Raw genomic sequence first — 14268 nt, forward strand, 5'->3', positions numbered from 1 at the left:
TCTATTCTATTCTATTCTATTCTATTCTATTCTATTCTATTCTATTCTATTCTCACCCGTAAATTTATGGGATTTAAAATTATCTTTTTATATTAGTAGTAGTCTCAAGTAAATAGTCAGAAATATTTACATCTACCAATAAGGACACTTAAATTTAGTTGCTTGAGAAGCCACATTATGCTGCTTAATTATAACCAGCACAGTAATTTAATGGATTGTAAGAGAATTTAGTGCTAGACTCCTAATTCTAATGCATTTGAGATAGATAGATTTATCTCACTCTCTGTTGTCTCAAAAAAATATGAGTGCCTTGCAAATCAAGAGCTGCTAAAAAAGGCTTTTTTAAAAAAAAATCGGAATCTGCAAGAAGAAATTAAAAAATGAGGACGAGATAAGAAAGCAAATATTCTTAGGAATGACATGTTTGCTTGCTGAAAAGTGGAACTCTGGAGCTCGTTTAAAAGTTTGGCGGAGGAATTATTTTGTTGCAACACCAACCGGAACGAAGCTGAATGACACGCGAATTGGGAATGGAAAAATCGGAGAGCGACTGCGGAGACGGAGCAAATGAGGAGGGAGGTTCGGTCGCTGGATGCTCCGGGTTTTTTGGTCAGGGGGAGGAAGCCTCAAAGCCCGGGAAATGGGCCCTTCGAGAGGATTGGCTGTCTACTCATCCTACGGTTAGTAGAAAAAGAATCGGGGGAACAGAAAATCTCCCTTCTGATACCTGGCTTGCCCATCTATCGATATCTGTAGCAAAGGAGGGCTCTCGTTAAAATTCCTAGGAAATGCATCATTCGTTTATCGTAAAGCCCAGAGCTGCAGCTCGACAGCTCCAAGGATGCTAAAATAAAATGTTGAAATATAGTGTTGAAAAAAGGTGAGCTGTTTTTGTCTTTTATGAGTAATAATTTCTTAAGCCACCTTAAAGAAATTAAAGAAGTACAAGGTATAACAATAATATACTGTCTTAGAACGGAAGAATGGTGTGTATGTACCGTAAATAGAATCCTGCAGGAAAGTTTAAAACGTAACTTAAATGCAAAATAACTTGTTTTACGTTGGACTCTTGATCAATGCAAACTTGAAGTGGGCATTCGATGTTTCTCAGTCTCCAGCAAAAAAGGAAAATAAAAGAATAAATGTGCAGAGATGGATTTTGGAGCTGGAGGATCTTGACCACACCACACATTATGTCTGAGGACCAGGGGTGAAATCCAGCAGGTTCTAACAGGTTCTGGAGAACGGCTAGCGGAAATTTTGAGTAGTTCGGAGAACCAGCAAAAACCACCTCTGGCTGGCCCCAGAGTGGGGTGAGAATGGGAAATTAACAAGCTAGTGAGATACAAAAAGGGACACTGATGGAACAGTGGAAAAATAGATAGTTAAAAGGATTGAAATTTACCAGAAAAACCAGGAAAATTTGAGTTGTTCAAGGTATGTGGAGAACACATACTTTGGATAGCAAAGGTGACAAACAAGCAAGTACTGAAGCATATAAGACCAGACTTACTGTATCACTGTATCTCAAAAGTCTGCCTTACTTATTTTGGCCATGACATGCACTCAAACTCACTAGAAAAGGCAGTTATCTTCAGAATGATCATAGTAAAAGGAAACAATGCCACCAAAAAATACAGTATATATAGATACTGTATTTAGTATCTGTAATGGAGACCAGCCAGAGCATAAATTGAAACAAGCCATACAGGATCAGAAAATGCAGACAGAGCTGGTCCGTAGCATCACCAAAAATTGGATACAATTGAATAGATAACATCATCATCATCTAAAAGAGAGCTTTTATAAAACAATGTACTTGCAGAAGTTGACCAGGTTGAGCCCAAGGGAAGGATCAAGCGCACCATCAGTTTGGAACAGTGGTGAAATGTAAAATTTGTTACTACCGGTTTTGTGGGCGTGGCTTGGGGGGCAATGTGACTGAGTGGGTGTGGCCAACTTTTTTTTTTTTTACTTTTAAAAACATTTTTTCTACAACCTCTTCGGCTGAAGAGGTTGCAGAAAAAAATGCTTTTAAAAGCCTCTGACGATCAGGCAACTCCCAAGAGGTTGTAGAAAAAATGCTTTTAAAAGTTTTTAAAAAAAGCCTCTGATGATCGCGCGGCTCAGCTGGGCATGGGGAGGGCGCAGGGATTTTTGCTACCGGTTCTCTGAACCACTAGCCGCCATCGCTACCGGATCGGATGATCCGATCCAAACCTGGAGCATTTCACCCCTGGTTTGGAATCCCTTTGCGCCCACAAGAGATCTAAATTCAGCCCGCTTTGCAGTCCAGTGACTTAACTACCATCAATTTGCCTTGACTGTTAGTAGTTCCGATACTTGTTTAGGGGAAGCATGAAAAAAAACTTGTACTCATTTTGGATCTAACCCTGACTGCCAATTTATTGTTCCTGACTGTACTGTTGGTATATGTCTCCAGAAAAATTGTCTAGAATGTACAAAGATACTTCAAATTTGTGTTGGAAATGTGGACAACATGAAAAGTCATTTTGTCATGCCTGCTCTACTTGTAAAAAAAGCTAGAAATTTCTGGGTTCAAATATATATATACTGATACAAAGAATTTTAAAGACAAAACATTCAATTGAAACCTGAGCTTTTCGTGCTGGGATTAATGGACAGTAAATTAAAAGAAGAGCCACAGAAGATTATGTTTATATAGTATATGATACTGATGCAATATATGCCAAATTAGGAAAGACACTGAAATACCCAGAATGAAGAATGGTTGGTGAAGATGACATAACTAGCAGAGAGGGCAAAATTAACTTACTTGATTTGAGAGCGATCAACAACTACATTTATTAGTGACTGCAAATGCTTTATGGACTTTTTGCTGAAAAAAGAAAAATGAATTTGAGATTTATGGTCTGAAGACTAGAAAGGATAGTTTATGGAAAGAAGGAAATTATGATGTAATTTTAGAGAGAGGGGGCAAAATATAAATGCATTTATAGCTGTCAAGAAAATTGAAAGCTGCTTCCTTATAATTTCTTTTTTCCTACCAGTATTTTTTTTCTTTATTTTCTTTTGTGGGTTTTATTGTTAAAAATTCTTCACTGGAATTATAAATTCAAAATATGTTTTTAAAGTTATACATATGTAAATTCACCTTGACAATAGTTCTTTTTATGAATTTAGATTAACAAGCAGATTTTTTTTTTCAGGTTATGTATATGTAAATTCAGAGCCCTTGATAATACTTCTGTTTATGAATTTAGATTAACAAGCAGATTTTTGACAGAATGCAGAACTCCCATGATCTATTGCATTACCATAATAACTCCTTCTTAGGTCTTTGCTCTGTTGAAAGGGCACTTATTTTGCTGTTTTTATAACACAAATAATCTGAGGGGTAGGGATGCATTAGTCTGTTCAAGCTTATAAAATAAAAGCTTTATAATTGAATTTCTTTTAGACTTTAAATTTTTAAGACATGGAAGATTTTTTTCTTTAAAAATTGGCTGAAGCTTTAAACTGTGCCAGATGTGGATAAAATTTGCTATAGCAAGGCTGTTGTTAGATATTCATATATATACAGTCAGGATAGGCTGTGTCTGAATCTGGCAATTTATTTTGAATTATGCATGCATGTCAAAAGAAAATAAGATTTGACAATCTTGGCCCCTTTGATGGGCAGCTGGTGGGAAATCTGGATGTCATCATCATGAAATCAACAACAGTAATAAAATGCTCATTCCTCTATTCCCTATTGGCATGAGCAACAAAAAAAGTATGATGGTATTACTAATTTAAGTACTTTGACATTTAATGTTTATTAGATTTTTATTCTGCCTTTGTTACAGTGGAAAATGCAGATAGTTTTTGACTAACATCAGTTCACTTAGTGACCATTCAAAGTTAAAGCAGCACTGAAAAAAGGAACATGACCATTTTTCACACTTATGACTTGCAGCATCCCATGGTCACATGATTTACATTTGGCTGCTTGACAACTGACTGACATTTAGGATGGTTGCAGTGTCCTCGGGTCATGTGACCCCCTTTTGTCACCTTCTAAAGCAAAGTGAATGGGGAAACCAGATTCACTTAACAACCATGTTACTAATTTAACAACTGCAGTGATGCGCTAAACAACTGTGGCAAGAAAAGTCGTAAAATGGGGCAAAACGCGCTTAACAAATTTCTCACTTAGCAACATAAATGTTGGGCTCATTTGTGGTCCTAAATTGAGGACTACCTGTATATATAAATACTCCTTCCTTCTAACAATAATATGCTAACTTTATACTTTTGTCTGGTTTTCTGCTCCAGATTTTGAGCTCCAGATGTTGCTTAGGGTCTAGTAATGGCTCACATCCCAGTTTAACAAGAGACACACACTCACCTTGGGCCCAATCCTTCCATGTCTGGATTCTGGCACAATCGTCTATAACTTCTTCCTGTGCCAGGTGCTAAGCAAAGCACAAAAATAAATCAGTTCCAGCCCAGAAGCTTAAGACAGAACTAGACCTGTTTTATGAACCATCGGTGCTTCTGCAGTAAATTATTCCCTGCGGCTACAGTTTTTGGAGGATAGTTTTATTGGCATTTAAAACACAATCTGCAAGTCTTTTAACAGACTTCATCTAGCGTTAAATATTTTCACTGGCCTTTTCCCCCGCCCCCATTTTTTTTTTTTTTTTTTTGAAAGAACTTGTGTTTTTTCTTGGAGTTCTGTCAAAATAAAACCCTCTGCAGTTGATGGGAAAATACATTCAGGGGTTGTAGATACAATTCTGTTTGGGTTTTGTTGCATAGAGTATCATTTTTGAGAACTTTTGTTAATAGCTTTTACATCTATTGCTCTCCATTGTCTCCATTGTTTCAGTTCACAAAAATGATGTCATTGGAAGTGGCTGACAGCAGAGGGGTATATGCCGCTTTCTTAGTTTACTTGGACCTTCTAGAAGGTAAGTTAGTGGAGATACTTTAAAGGGTACCCTGTAAGATTATGTGTGTGTAAGTGCTGTGGTATGCACAGTATTTACAAACATTAAGAATAGTTTTCATGTGATTCATGAAATGCCTAGATTTCTACAGCTACCGCTTAAAGCTGTGTCCTATTGAAGACTGGGATTCCAGTTATCTGAAATGACTACAAGTCCTCCCAATTTTAGATTCCCTGGGCAAATCTTAACACTGCATATACAAGTGAACCTACATGCACATACACCCAAACTACAGTCCTGTGAAGTTTGCTTCCCTGTGTTAAAAGTAGGGGAGATACTGGAAATTGGAGTAGTTGGAGTAGTTGGAGTGTCCACTCACTTTAAGCACCTTTGCTTGTGAATTGGAGAAAAAGTATTAGTATGTGCTTCCCTGCTTATATGAGATGGTGCAGTGGCTCTGCGGTTGAGATGCTGGGCTGGAAAGCTGGCAGCCCAGGTTCGAAACCTGAGCGCCATGTGACGGGTGAGCGCCCGTCCTTGCATCAGCTCCTGCCAACCTAATAGTTCAAAAGCATGCAAAGGCTAGTAGATAAATAGGTACCATTTCGGTGGGATGGTAACAGTGCTTTGTGTTGTCATGCTGGCCATATAACTATGGAAATGAGTAAAATCTGCAGGGACTCTTTTACCTTACCCTGCTTGTATTGCTCTTAAAGGAGTCTGTTAGGCTCTAAGACTGCTTCTGAAGAATTGCCTACCTGCCTCTGAAGAATGCCATGAACAATATGATGTCAAGCATACCTACATAGTGCCCACCCATTCACTATGCACCCAATGGGTGGAACACAGTATGCTCTATGGCCATTGACTGATTACCACTCCTGCAATCACAATATAGCACACACACAGTTTGGATTACTTGAGTAGGCCATAGCATGCAATCACATATAATTAGCACTTTTAGGGGCAGAGGGCACCCCTGCAAATTCTCTGACATCAACATACTCATGATGAAGGGATTCTGTGGCATCCAGATGTTGCTAAACTATTTCTAATATCTGTAGCACACATAGCAAATTGGGAAGGGTGCTAGAAGAGGTCAATTATTTGGAGGGCCACAGGTTCCTATTCTCTGGATATAGTCAGCAAAAACTCCTGCCAAACTTCTGTATTTGGATTGATTTAGCTTACTAAATCGGATTACCTTTTTCTGAAAGTTGTTGTGAAATTAAAGAGAAAGAGAACGAATGTAGTTGAGGGAAGAGAGCAAGGCAGATGTAATTAATCCATATCTTGAGGCATGTAAGTACCTAATTGTATAAATGCTGGCTAGAACATTGAGGTTCTTCAATGGAAAAGTTATCATCACTGTTTCATAGTTCATTCTGGTTTTTGTTATTCTCTGCTCTACCTTTCAGTTAGGAACTGGCACGAGGTATCCTTCACTGGGCTAGCAGAGTTCCAGCTGGTGTGCCTCCATGGACGTGAGAAAGAAACCGAACCTTTGCAGGTAGTGGTGCCAACTCCTGCCCAGGTATCATTCAGCCATGAGAGGTGAGTGTCTGTAGAAGGCTGGTGTTGTATTATTTGTTTATTTTTGCAGTTATATCACACTTGATCTAAATGGGAGCTCTCTGAGAACTCATAGTGGTATGACCATGTCTCAGGAGATATTTTCTTATTTCATTTTGGAGTAGGAATACTATCACTGGGTAACTGAAAAGCTTCAACCATAGCTGAAAAGGAAATTTAGTCTGGATCTTCTTGGTTCAGACACAGCACCTTCATTACTACACTGCATTAACTGGTTTCTAAGCAAAATATAGTTTAGCCGTGCTCAAGATTGTTTGTATATTACAATTTTGCTTTGTGTTGCTTCATAAGACCTTAGAGCAGCCTTTCCCAAACTGGTCTCTGCTGGTTGTGGTGGGGTGCAGTTTCCAGAAAAGCCAGTCAGCCTGGCCTTCTGTCTTGCCAAATATTTTCCTTCCTCATTTATTAGCTGCTTCTAGCTTTTAAGCAGCTTTTCTCAATATATTGGCTTCCTTCCTTCCTTCCTTCCTTCCTTCCTTCCTTCCTATTCTCTTCCCTCATCAACTACGGATAACAAAAGAGGGGAGTTTACTCATACCAGTACTAGCCTTTCTTTCTTTGGGTGAGAGAGAAGAAGGAAAAAGCAACAAATCTATCAGGTTTTCTGAATATACTCATTGAGTACCCAGCATACAGAAAACCTTTACAACATGTGTAAGTGGAAAAGTTGTCCCTGAAAAACAGAGATTTGTAAACTCTAATGGGGTACTTGATCCTTCTAGTAATTGAGAGGTGATATGTGAGAGGATGAGTAGAAAGATTCTAGTTGTCTTTATTTTCAAAATTAAGTAATAAATGTTGCCTTATAGTAGGCTTTTTCATTCATGCTCTCTCATGCTCTTGCTGTTAATAAAATTGCTACATCCAAAGCATTTGGGGCTAATCTTCAGATGAGTGTGAGAAGGTGCAGGGTTTTTTTATATAGTTTTATATAGAATAGTTTATTACAAGTTTTTTTAAAATACAAAACATATCCCCAACTAACTAAAACATATTTGCAACCTAAATAAAATTAAAGAACATAATTACTATAATTATAAACAGAAAACAAGGAAAATAGAAAAAAATGAATAATATAAACATGCCACGTAAAACTAGTGTTAAAGAAGATACGGATATTTCAGAGTAAAAAGAAATAAGCACTGTTGTAAAGTGCCATGAAACCTGTGCCAAAGAGAAACAATCATTTATTATTTTAAAAAATGCCTTTTCAAAAATGGGAAGAGTATACATCCGCTTCTTAATACCTGGAATAATAGTGCTTTTCACAAAATTATTCTCTTAGTAATTTCCCATATTTAATACAACCAACATTCCCTAAAAGCAATCAAATTTTTGGGTTTTAGAAAATAATTCAGCGTAACATTATTCTAATATATATAAGTAGTTTGATAGGAACAGCTCTTAATGTCAACCATGTTAACACTTTCTCCTAAATCTACTAATGATGTTTATTTAATAATAAACTCATAAAATAATGGAGGTGCAGGTAATGTGAAAATATGTATTCCATTTTCCTCTTTCCCACTGGGACATTCATTTTTGGCCCTACAGGGCTTTTCAAGTAGAAAATCAGCTTGCCCATCTGCATTGTCCTGCTGGTTCACCGCAGAGCTTGTCAAAATCCCCATTCATGGCAGATGCTCCATACAATGCTTTCAGTGTATTTACAGATAAAGAGCTTCACAGTCTGATTCCTTTCTCTGTTCCTTTCACAAATAACCTTTGTAGAATGAATTCCGCCCCAGCAGTGATGCCTGAGGGCGTCAGAAATGCTGACTTCCTTAGTGCCAGAGATAACTTCCCTTATAGGATATTCACATAAATCATAACCAGAGAGTAGTATGTAGACAGTCACCTCGCACATTCCTGTTTCAGGTGAAATAACAATGACATCTTTGCTGCTGCCTGTCTGTTTTTGTTTTTGGATTTTTTTTTAACTTGGTCCTAGTTAAAAAGAGAATATGCCTGTATTTAAATAACTGCGGTGGGGCATAGAATGGGGCATTGAGGTTAGGCATTCAAATTCAAATTCACACTCACAACTATATGAACGCAGCTGGCTTACAGTATGTGGATAAGACTTGGTGGAATTGAGAAAGGATGCAAAATACATCACAATTGAGCTCAAAATTTCTGTTGCGAAGGGAGACATTTGTTAAGTGAGTTTTGCCCCATTTTATGACCTATCTTGCCACAGTTGTTAAATGAATCACTGCAGTTGTTAGCAGCACAATTGTAAAGTGAATCAGGTTCCTCATTGACTTTGCTTGTCGGAAGGTCTCAAAAGGGGATCACATGACTCTGGGACATTGCAACCATCATTAATATGAGCCAGTTGACAAGTGTCTGAATTTTGACCACGTGACCTATTGTTGTGGCCCGCCAGCAGCCAGCAGAGCTGGCAGCAGATTCGGACAGTGAGGAAGTTGGGGAGGAACATGGGCCAGTCCTGGAGTCTGGGGAAGGCCCTGACGAGTACTCTGCATCAGAGGCAGAGATGGGGCCAGGGCCGTATGACAGGTAACAGCTGCCTTCGGAGTCAGACTTCAGTGAGGCAGATGAACAGTTGGAGCCTGTTCCCAGTATGCGCATGCACAGAGTTGGCAGATGAAGGGAACAGCTAAGGAACAAGGGCCAACTTGGGAGTAAGGCCACAGGTGGATGATGAATGGCCCCTCCCATAGGGAATAAAAGAGGATCGAAAGGGGAGGGGTATTTGCAGGAGACAATTAGTTCATTCCTGCATTCTTGCCAAGTATTGCGGCATCTGAAAGATATCAGCCTGGCCATTCTCCAAGCCTGATAAAAGTCAGTAATTGTGAACTATCTTGAAATACTGTGAGAGAGAAAAGACTTTGCTGGAGAGGAATTCACTGTAAATTAAATAAAGGGTTTATCAGGTGAGGACTCGGCTTCATGCTGCTGCGAAAGGCTAGGTCAGAACACCTATGACAGTGATGATCATCTTGTGCCAAAAGCGGGGGAGAGTGGGGGGGTTGTGCAGGCGCGTGCACATAATTCAATGCACCCTGCCCACCCCCGCATGCGTACGTGACCCCCGCGCTCCCATTTTTGGCATGCCATGGCATGGGCCCGGTAGGCCTGTTTTTCGCCCTCCCCAGGCTTCAGAGGCTTTCTCGGAACCTGGGGAAGGCGAAAACGGCCTTCCCCACCCCCTAGAGGCCAGAAACGGCCTGTTTGCTGACTTCCGGTGGGCCCAGAAGGCCCGAAAATCAGCTGGCTGGCGCATGTGCGCTGGAGCTGAGCTAGGGCAATGCTTGCACCGATATAACTCTGGGTGCCACCGGTGGCATGCATCATCATGGACCTGTGATCTATCACGTGACCTATGACCATTTTGATCACAGGGATGCTGCAATGGTTGTAAGTGTAAAAACGGTCGTAAGTCACTTTTTCAGTGCCATTATAACTTTGAACTGTTACTAAACGAATGGTTATAAGTTGAAGATTATCTGTAAAGGAATGAGTTGATTCTTGCCATTTTGGAGATTGATTGAATGATAGATTTGATTTCTGACACTGACATTGGACACTGGACACTAAGGGGTATGGACAACAGTGAAGGACATTTGGGTAGCACAGTTCAGCAAAAATGCAGAGATTTGCAGATTTCCCACCCCTAAACTAAAAGCTTTGCAGAATTTGATGGGAATGTTCAAGGATGAATTGACTTTGTGACCTCATGGTCACATCCATGCAGCTTCTTTGGATAGCATGTAAGTAGTTTGTCATTGCTGCCTTTTCATCCCTTTCTAAATATCCATCTCAGCTTTTGAGATCTGCAGCGTACAAGTTTACTGGAATAACGAAGAGGAGCAAATAATTGATATGAAGTGAAAGAGGTTAATATAACACTGTTATGTGTGAATGTATGGGTTAAAATACTAAGGCCAGAACTTGCTTTTTCATTTCTTACAATGTTTGAAAAAAGTTTTTGTCACTCTGGGTTAGAATCACTTTGTACCAAAAAACCCCTCCCACTTAATTAGATCTCTATGGAGATTCTCAGTCATCCAGGTCATGGTTGTCCCAAAGGTGGTTTTTCAAGAGGCAACTGGACTTTCTGGTTCTCCAGTTTCCTTTGGCTGAAAACAGTTAACCAAACAAGTATTGTAAAGATACATCTTCCATATTGTTCATTGCCTGCTATTGGCATTTAGAGCGACCATTTCATGGTCTTGGCAAATAGCTGGGGTTTTTTTTACCTTCAGAGCTGTCATTAGCCAATGGCCATTGACAGTGCAACTGTATCAAGAAGTATTGACACAGGTTTTCAGAGGAGGGAACCAAAGGATGACCTACAATACCTGACAATGTCATCAGGTAAACTGCACAACATATACACTTGCATCAGGTGTCTGGATGCCAGTATATAATGGCAGCATTCATATTATTATGCCATTTTGACACAATGGTGATTTGTTGTAGATACAGTTGGGTGGTGTGGAACCCTTTAATACATGAGTGTCAAACTCGCGGCAATACCTTGCTGTCATGTGATGTATCGCAAAGTTGTTTCACTTTGCGGAATGGGTGGGCGTGGCCTGTGCAGAAAACTTTGTTTTCTGGCAGGTCTTCATTATAATAGATGCAGTTCTTAGGGAAAAAAATCGCAAAGCTTTTAGAAACAGAAACAGGGCATTATTAATTCAGGGCACAAGCTGGATTATTATCAGGTGAAATTTAAATGAGATGGGCTTCAGTGATGACTTTTGTACCTTCCTTCCATTTTTTCCAGGTTAAGACAGATCATGAAGAGCACAGGCACAATGCAGGCGAAATCTGATTCCCCACTTTCTATCACACTGGCAATAGTTGAAACAGACTCTACAATTGTCTACTATAAATTGACAGATGGTTTCGTAATGCCAGATCCTCCGGATAGTCCTGCAGATGCAGACAGTAAACAAGGGAGGAAGAAGAGAAAGAGGCTGTTGAGATGAAGGCGAAGCGGATAAGGATTCTCTGGATTCTTCTAATGGAAATGAGTCTGATATTAAAAGGGGCAGCTGGGAGTTGGAACATTTGTTTGAAAATCCCCACTAAAGCTTGAGAATTGGCAAGATATTTAAGTCTGCTTCTTGTGACAAAGTCAGACATCAAAGATGTCACAGACCAGTTCTAGAATCTGTCTTCTGTTCACAAGTAACATCAACAGTATAATGATGGTTTCAATAAATCATCTTTTTTGGAATGAACAGGAATTCTACCTTTTATTCCCCAGGCAACAGTTGCCCTAATAAACGTACTAATTTTATAAAACATCTGCTTATTCCAATGAATTCCTTTTTGTGTATTACAATAAAGTACTCACAGTCCCTGCTGTATTCACTCGCATGATTTCAGTCTCCTTGCAGAATAAAGAATTGTGCGGCCAAGTTTGTTCTCTTTCACACTCATATAATGAGTTTTCTCCCTTTTTTTCTGGTTCAGATGTAGAGTAGCTGAAAAATATGACTTAATGGTACTGATAGTTGCCAGTAATCCCAATACCACAATCTTTGTTTGGAGATGATGTTCCAGGAACCATAAGAACCATAAGAAATATTATATAGCACAATCCAATATGTGTACCCGTATCTTCTACCTTTTAAAGATTTATTGCAAGAATCTTGCATAAGAGGAATGGAATTATCATCTCCTGATAAACAAATTAAGATCAGGTTGTGATGGTAATGAATACATGTAACCTGGGTTGGATATGGATATAGAGCCTTGGTGGCGCAGCAGACTAAAGTGCTGTTAAGTAGCACCAGCTGCCTGCAATTACTGCAAGTTCAAATCTCACCAGGCTCAAGGTTGACTCAGCCTTCCATCCTTTCGAGGTAGGTAAAATGAGGACCCGGTTTGTGGGGGCAATAAGCTGACTTTATATAAAAAAAATACCGCTTAGGGGGGGCCAAAAGCCCTACTAAGCAAGTATATACAAAGGTATGAAGGCTATTGCTTAACGCATTGTAAGCCACCCTGAGTCTCCGGAGAAGGGCGGCATATAAATCGAACCAACAAATAAATTAATGGCAATTCTCCAGGTTTGGATTGTAGACATTTGCTGTCCCAGCTAGGTAACATCGTCAATGGACTAGTTTTGAAGTATAATAGTGTGATACTACTACAAAAGTAGTGGGAGAATATTCTTTTTTTTTTTTTGTCCTTATGTTGCTGGTGTGGTATTCTTAGGTAGAGATAGGAAATGTCTTGTTTAGCTAGGTGATAGTTGAGTGCTGTGTGAGAGGGATAATGTTGCTATGACTTGAGGTCTTGTAAAATCTCCCCTGCTATGCAAGTACAGAATATAGAATAACAGAGTTAGAAGAGACCTTGGAGGTCTTCTAGTCCAACCACTGCTCAAACAGGAAACCCTACACCATTTCAGACAGATGGTTGTCCAATCTCTTCTTAAAAACCTCCAGTGTTGGAGCACTCACAAGCCATTCCACTGATTAATTATTGTCACTGTCAGAAAATTTTTCCTTATTCTAGGTTGGATCTCTCCTTGATTAGTTTTCATCCATTGATTCTTGTCCTGTCTTTAGGTGCTTTGGAGAATAGGTCGGTTCCCTCTTCTTTGGGGCAGCCACATAGATATTGAAATACTGCTATCATGCCACCTCTAGTCCTTCTTTTCATTAAACTAGAGTAGACATATCCAATTCCTGCAACAGTTCATCATATGTTCCCTCCCGACCCCTAAGCATCTTTGTCGCTCTTCTCTGCACTCTTTCTGGAGTCTCTATGCCTTTTTTTTCTATTGCTTTACTAGCCTTTACACCAATACTTAAATGTCTGGGTAAATATAAAATTCCGTGCACACCGTTTCTTTGAAATAATCCGTGTAAGTCAAAAGTTGCTTTCAATGCTCCTTCCTTCCCAGTAGAGGGCATTAACTCCCATGATCCTTATCTCTCAAAAGCTGGTCAAAGAGCTCCTCACACAGGTTGGGACAAATTAATCATTTGTCAAGTTATCTTACTTTGGACACAATACATGAAACCCTAGCTCTCTGGAGAAGGCTTTCATGGTGGGAAAGGTGGAAGAAAATGTAAGAAGAGGACAACAACAAGAGGTGATACACTAGTGTTGGGTATTTGTTTATATCTTTTCATAGGTCTCTAGTTGGGCAGCATGATGGCTCAATGGTTAAGATGCTGGGCTTGTCAGCTGGAAAGCCAGCAGCCTAGATTCGAGATCTGAGCAAGCACTGCCCTCTATAGTTGGCAACGACTAGTGGAGTAAAATCTATAGGGTCTCCTTTACTTGTCTAGGTCCCTAGTTAGATCTTTTCTGTTGGTACCCTACATAGGATTTATATCTGTTGATTGCAGCTTGCTGAGAATGGTATACTTTCAGCAGTTTGGCTTATTCCTGTGTGCCTTACTCGAAGATTTTTTAATCTTTTTAAAGATTAAAATGGTTATAATCAGAATATAGGTAGTTCTCAACTTACAACCATTTGTTTAGTGACCATTCGAAGTTATAACAGCTCTGAAAAAGTGACTTATGACAGTTTTTTACACTTATGAGCATTGCAGCTCCCCATGGTCACATGATCAAAATTCGGACACTTGGCAACTGGCAGGTATTTATGATGGTTGCAGTATTTCTTGGTCATATGATCCCCTTTTGCCATCCTCTGATAAGCAAAATCAATGGGGAAGCCAGATTCACTTACTAATACTAACTTAACAATTATAGTGATTCATTTAACGATTGTGGCAAGAAAGGTCATATAATC

At 39.4% G+C, this 14268-nt stretch overlaps 1 protein-coding gene across 1 annotated transcript; it reads left to right on the forward strand.

The window, feature by feature from the left end:
- Positions 1-512: 512 nt before the first annotated feature.
- Positions 513-11851, forward strand: TSEN15 (tRNA splicing endonuclease subunit 15). The gene is made up of 4 exons (XM_070939281.1): positions 513-680; positions 4856-4937; positions 6335-6470; positions 11272-11851. The coding sequence occupies exons 1-4, from the start codon at positions 513-515 to the stop codon at positions 11474-11476; spliced, it is 591 nt and encodes a 196-aa protein (XP_070795382.1). The 3' UTR covers positions 11477-11851.
- The last annotated feature ends 2417 nt before the right edge of the window (positions 11852-14268 follow it).

Source organism: Pituophis catenifer, unplaced genomic scaffold, assembly GCF_029215685.1.
Source record: "Pituophis catenifer annectens isolate HBS135680 unplaced genomic scaffold, rPitCat1.0.hap2 SCAF_3, whole genome shotgun sequence".
NCBI lineage: Eukaryota > Metazoa > Chordata > Lepidosauria > Squamata > Colubridae > Pituophis > Pituophis catenifer.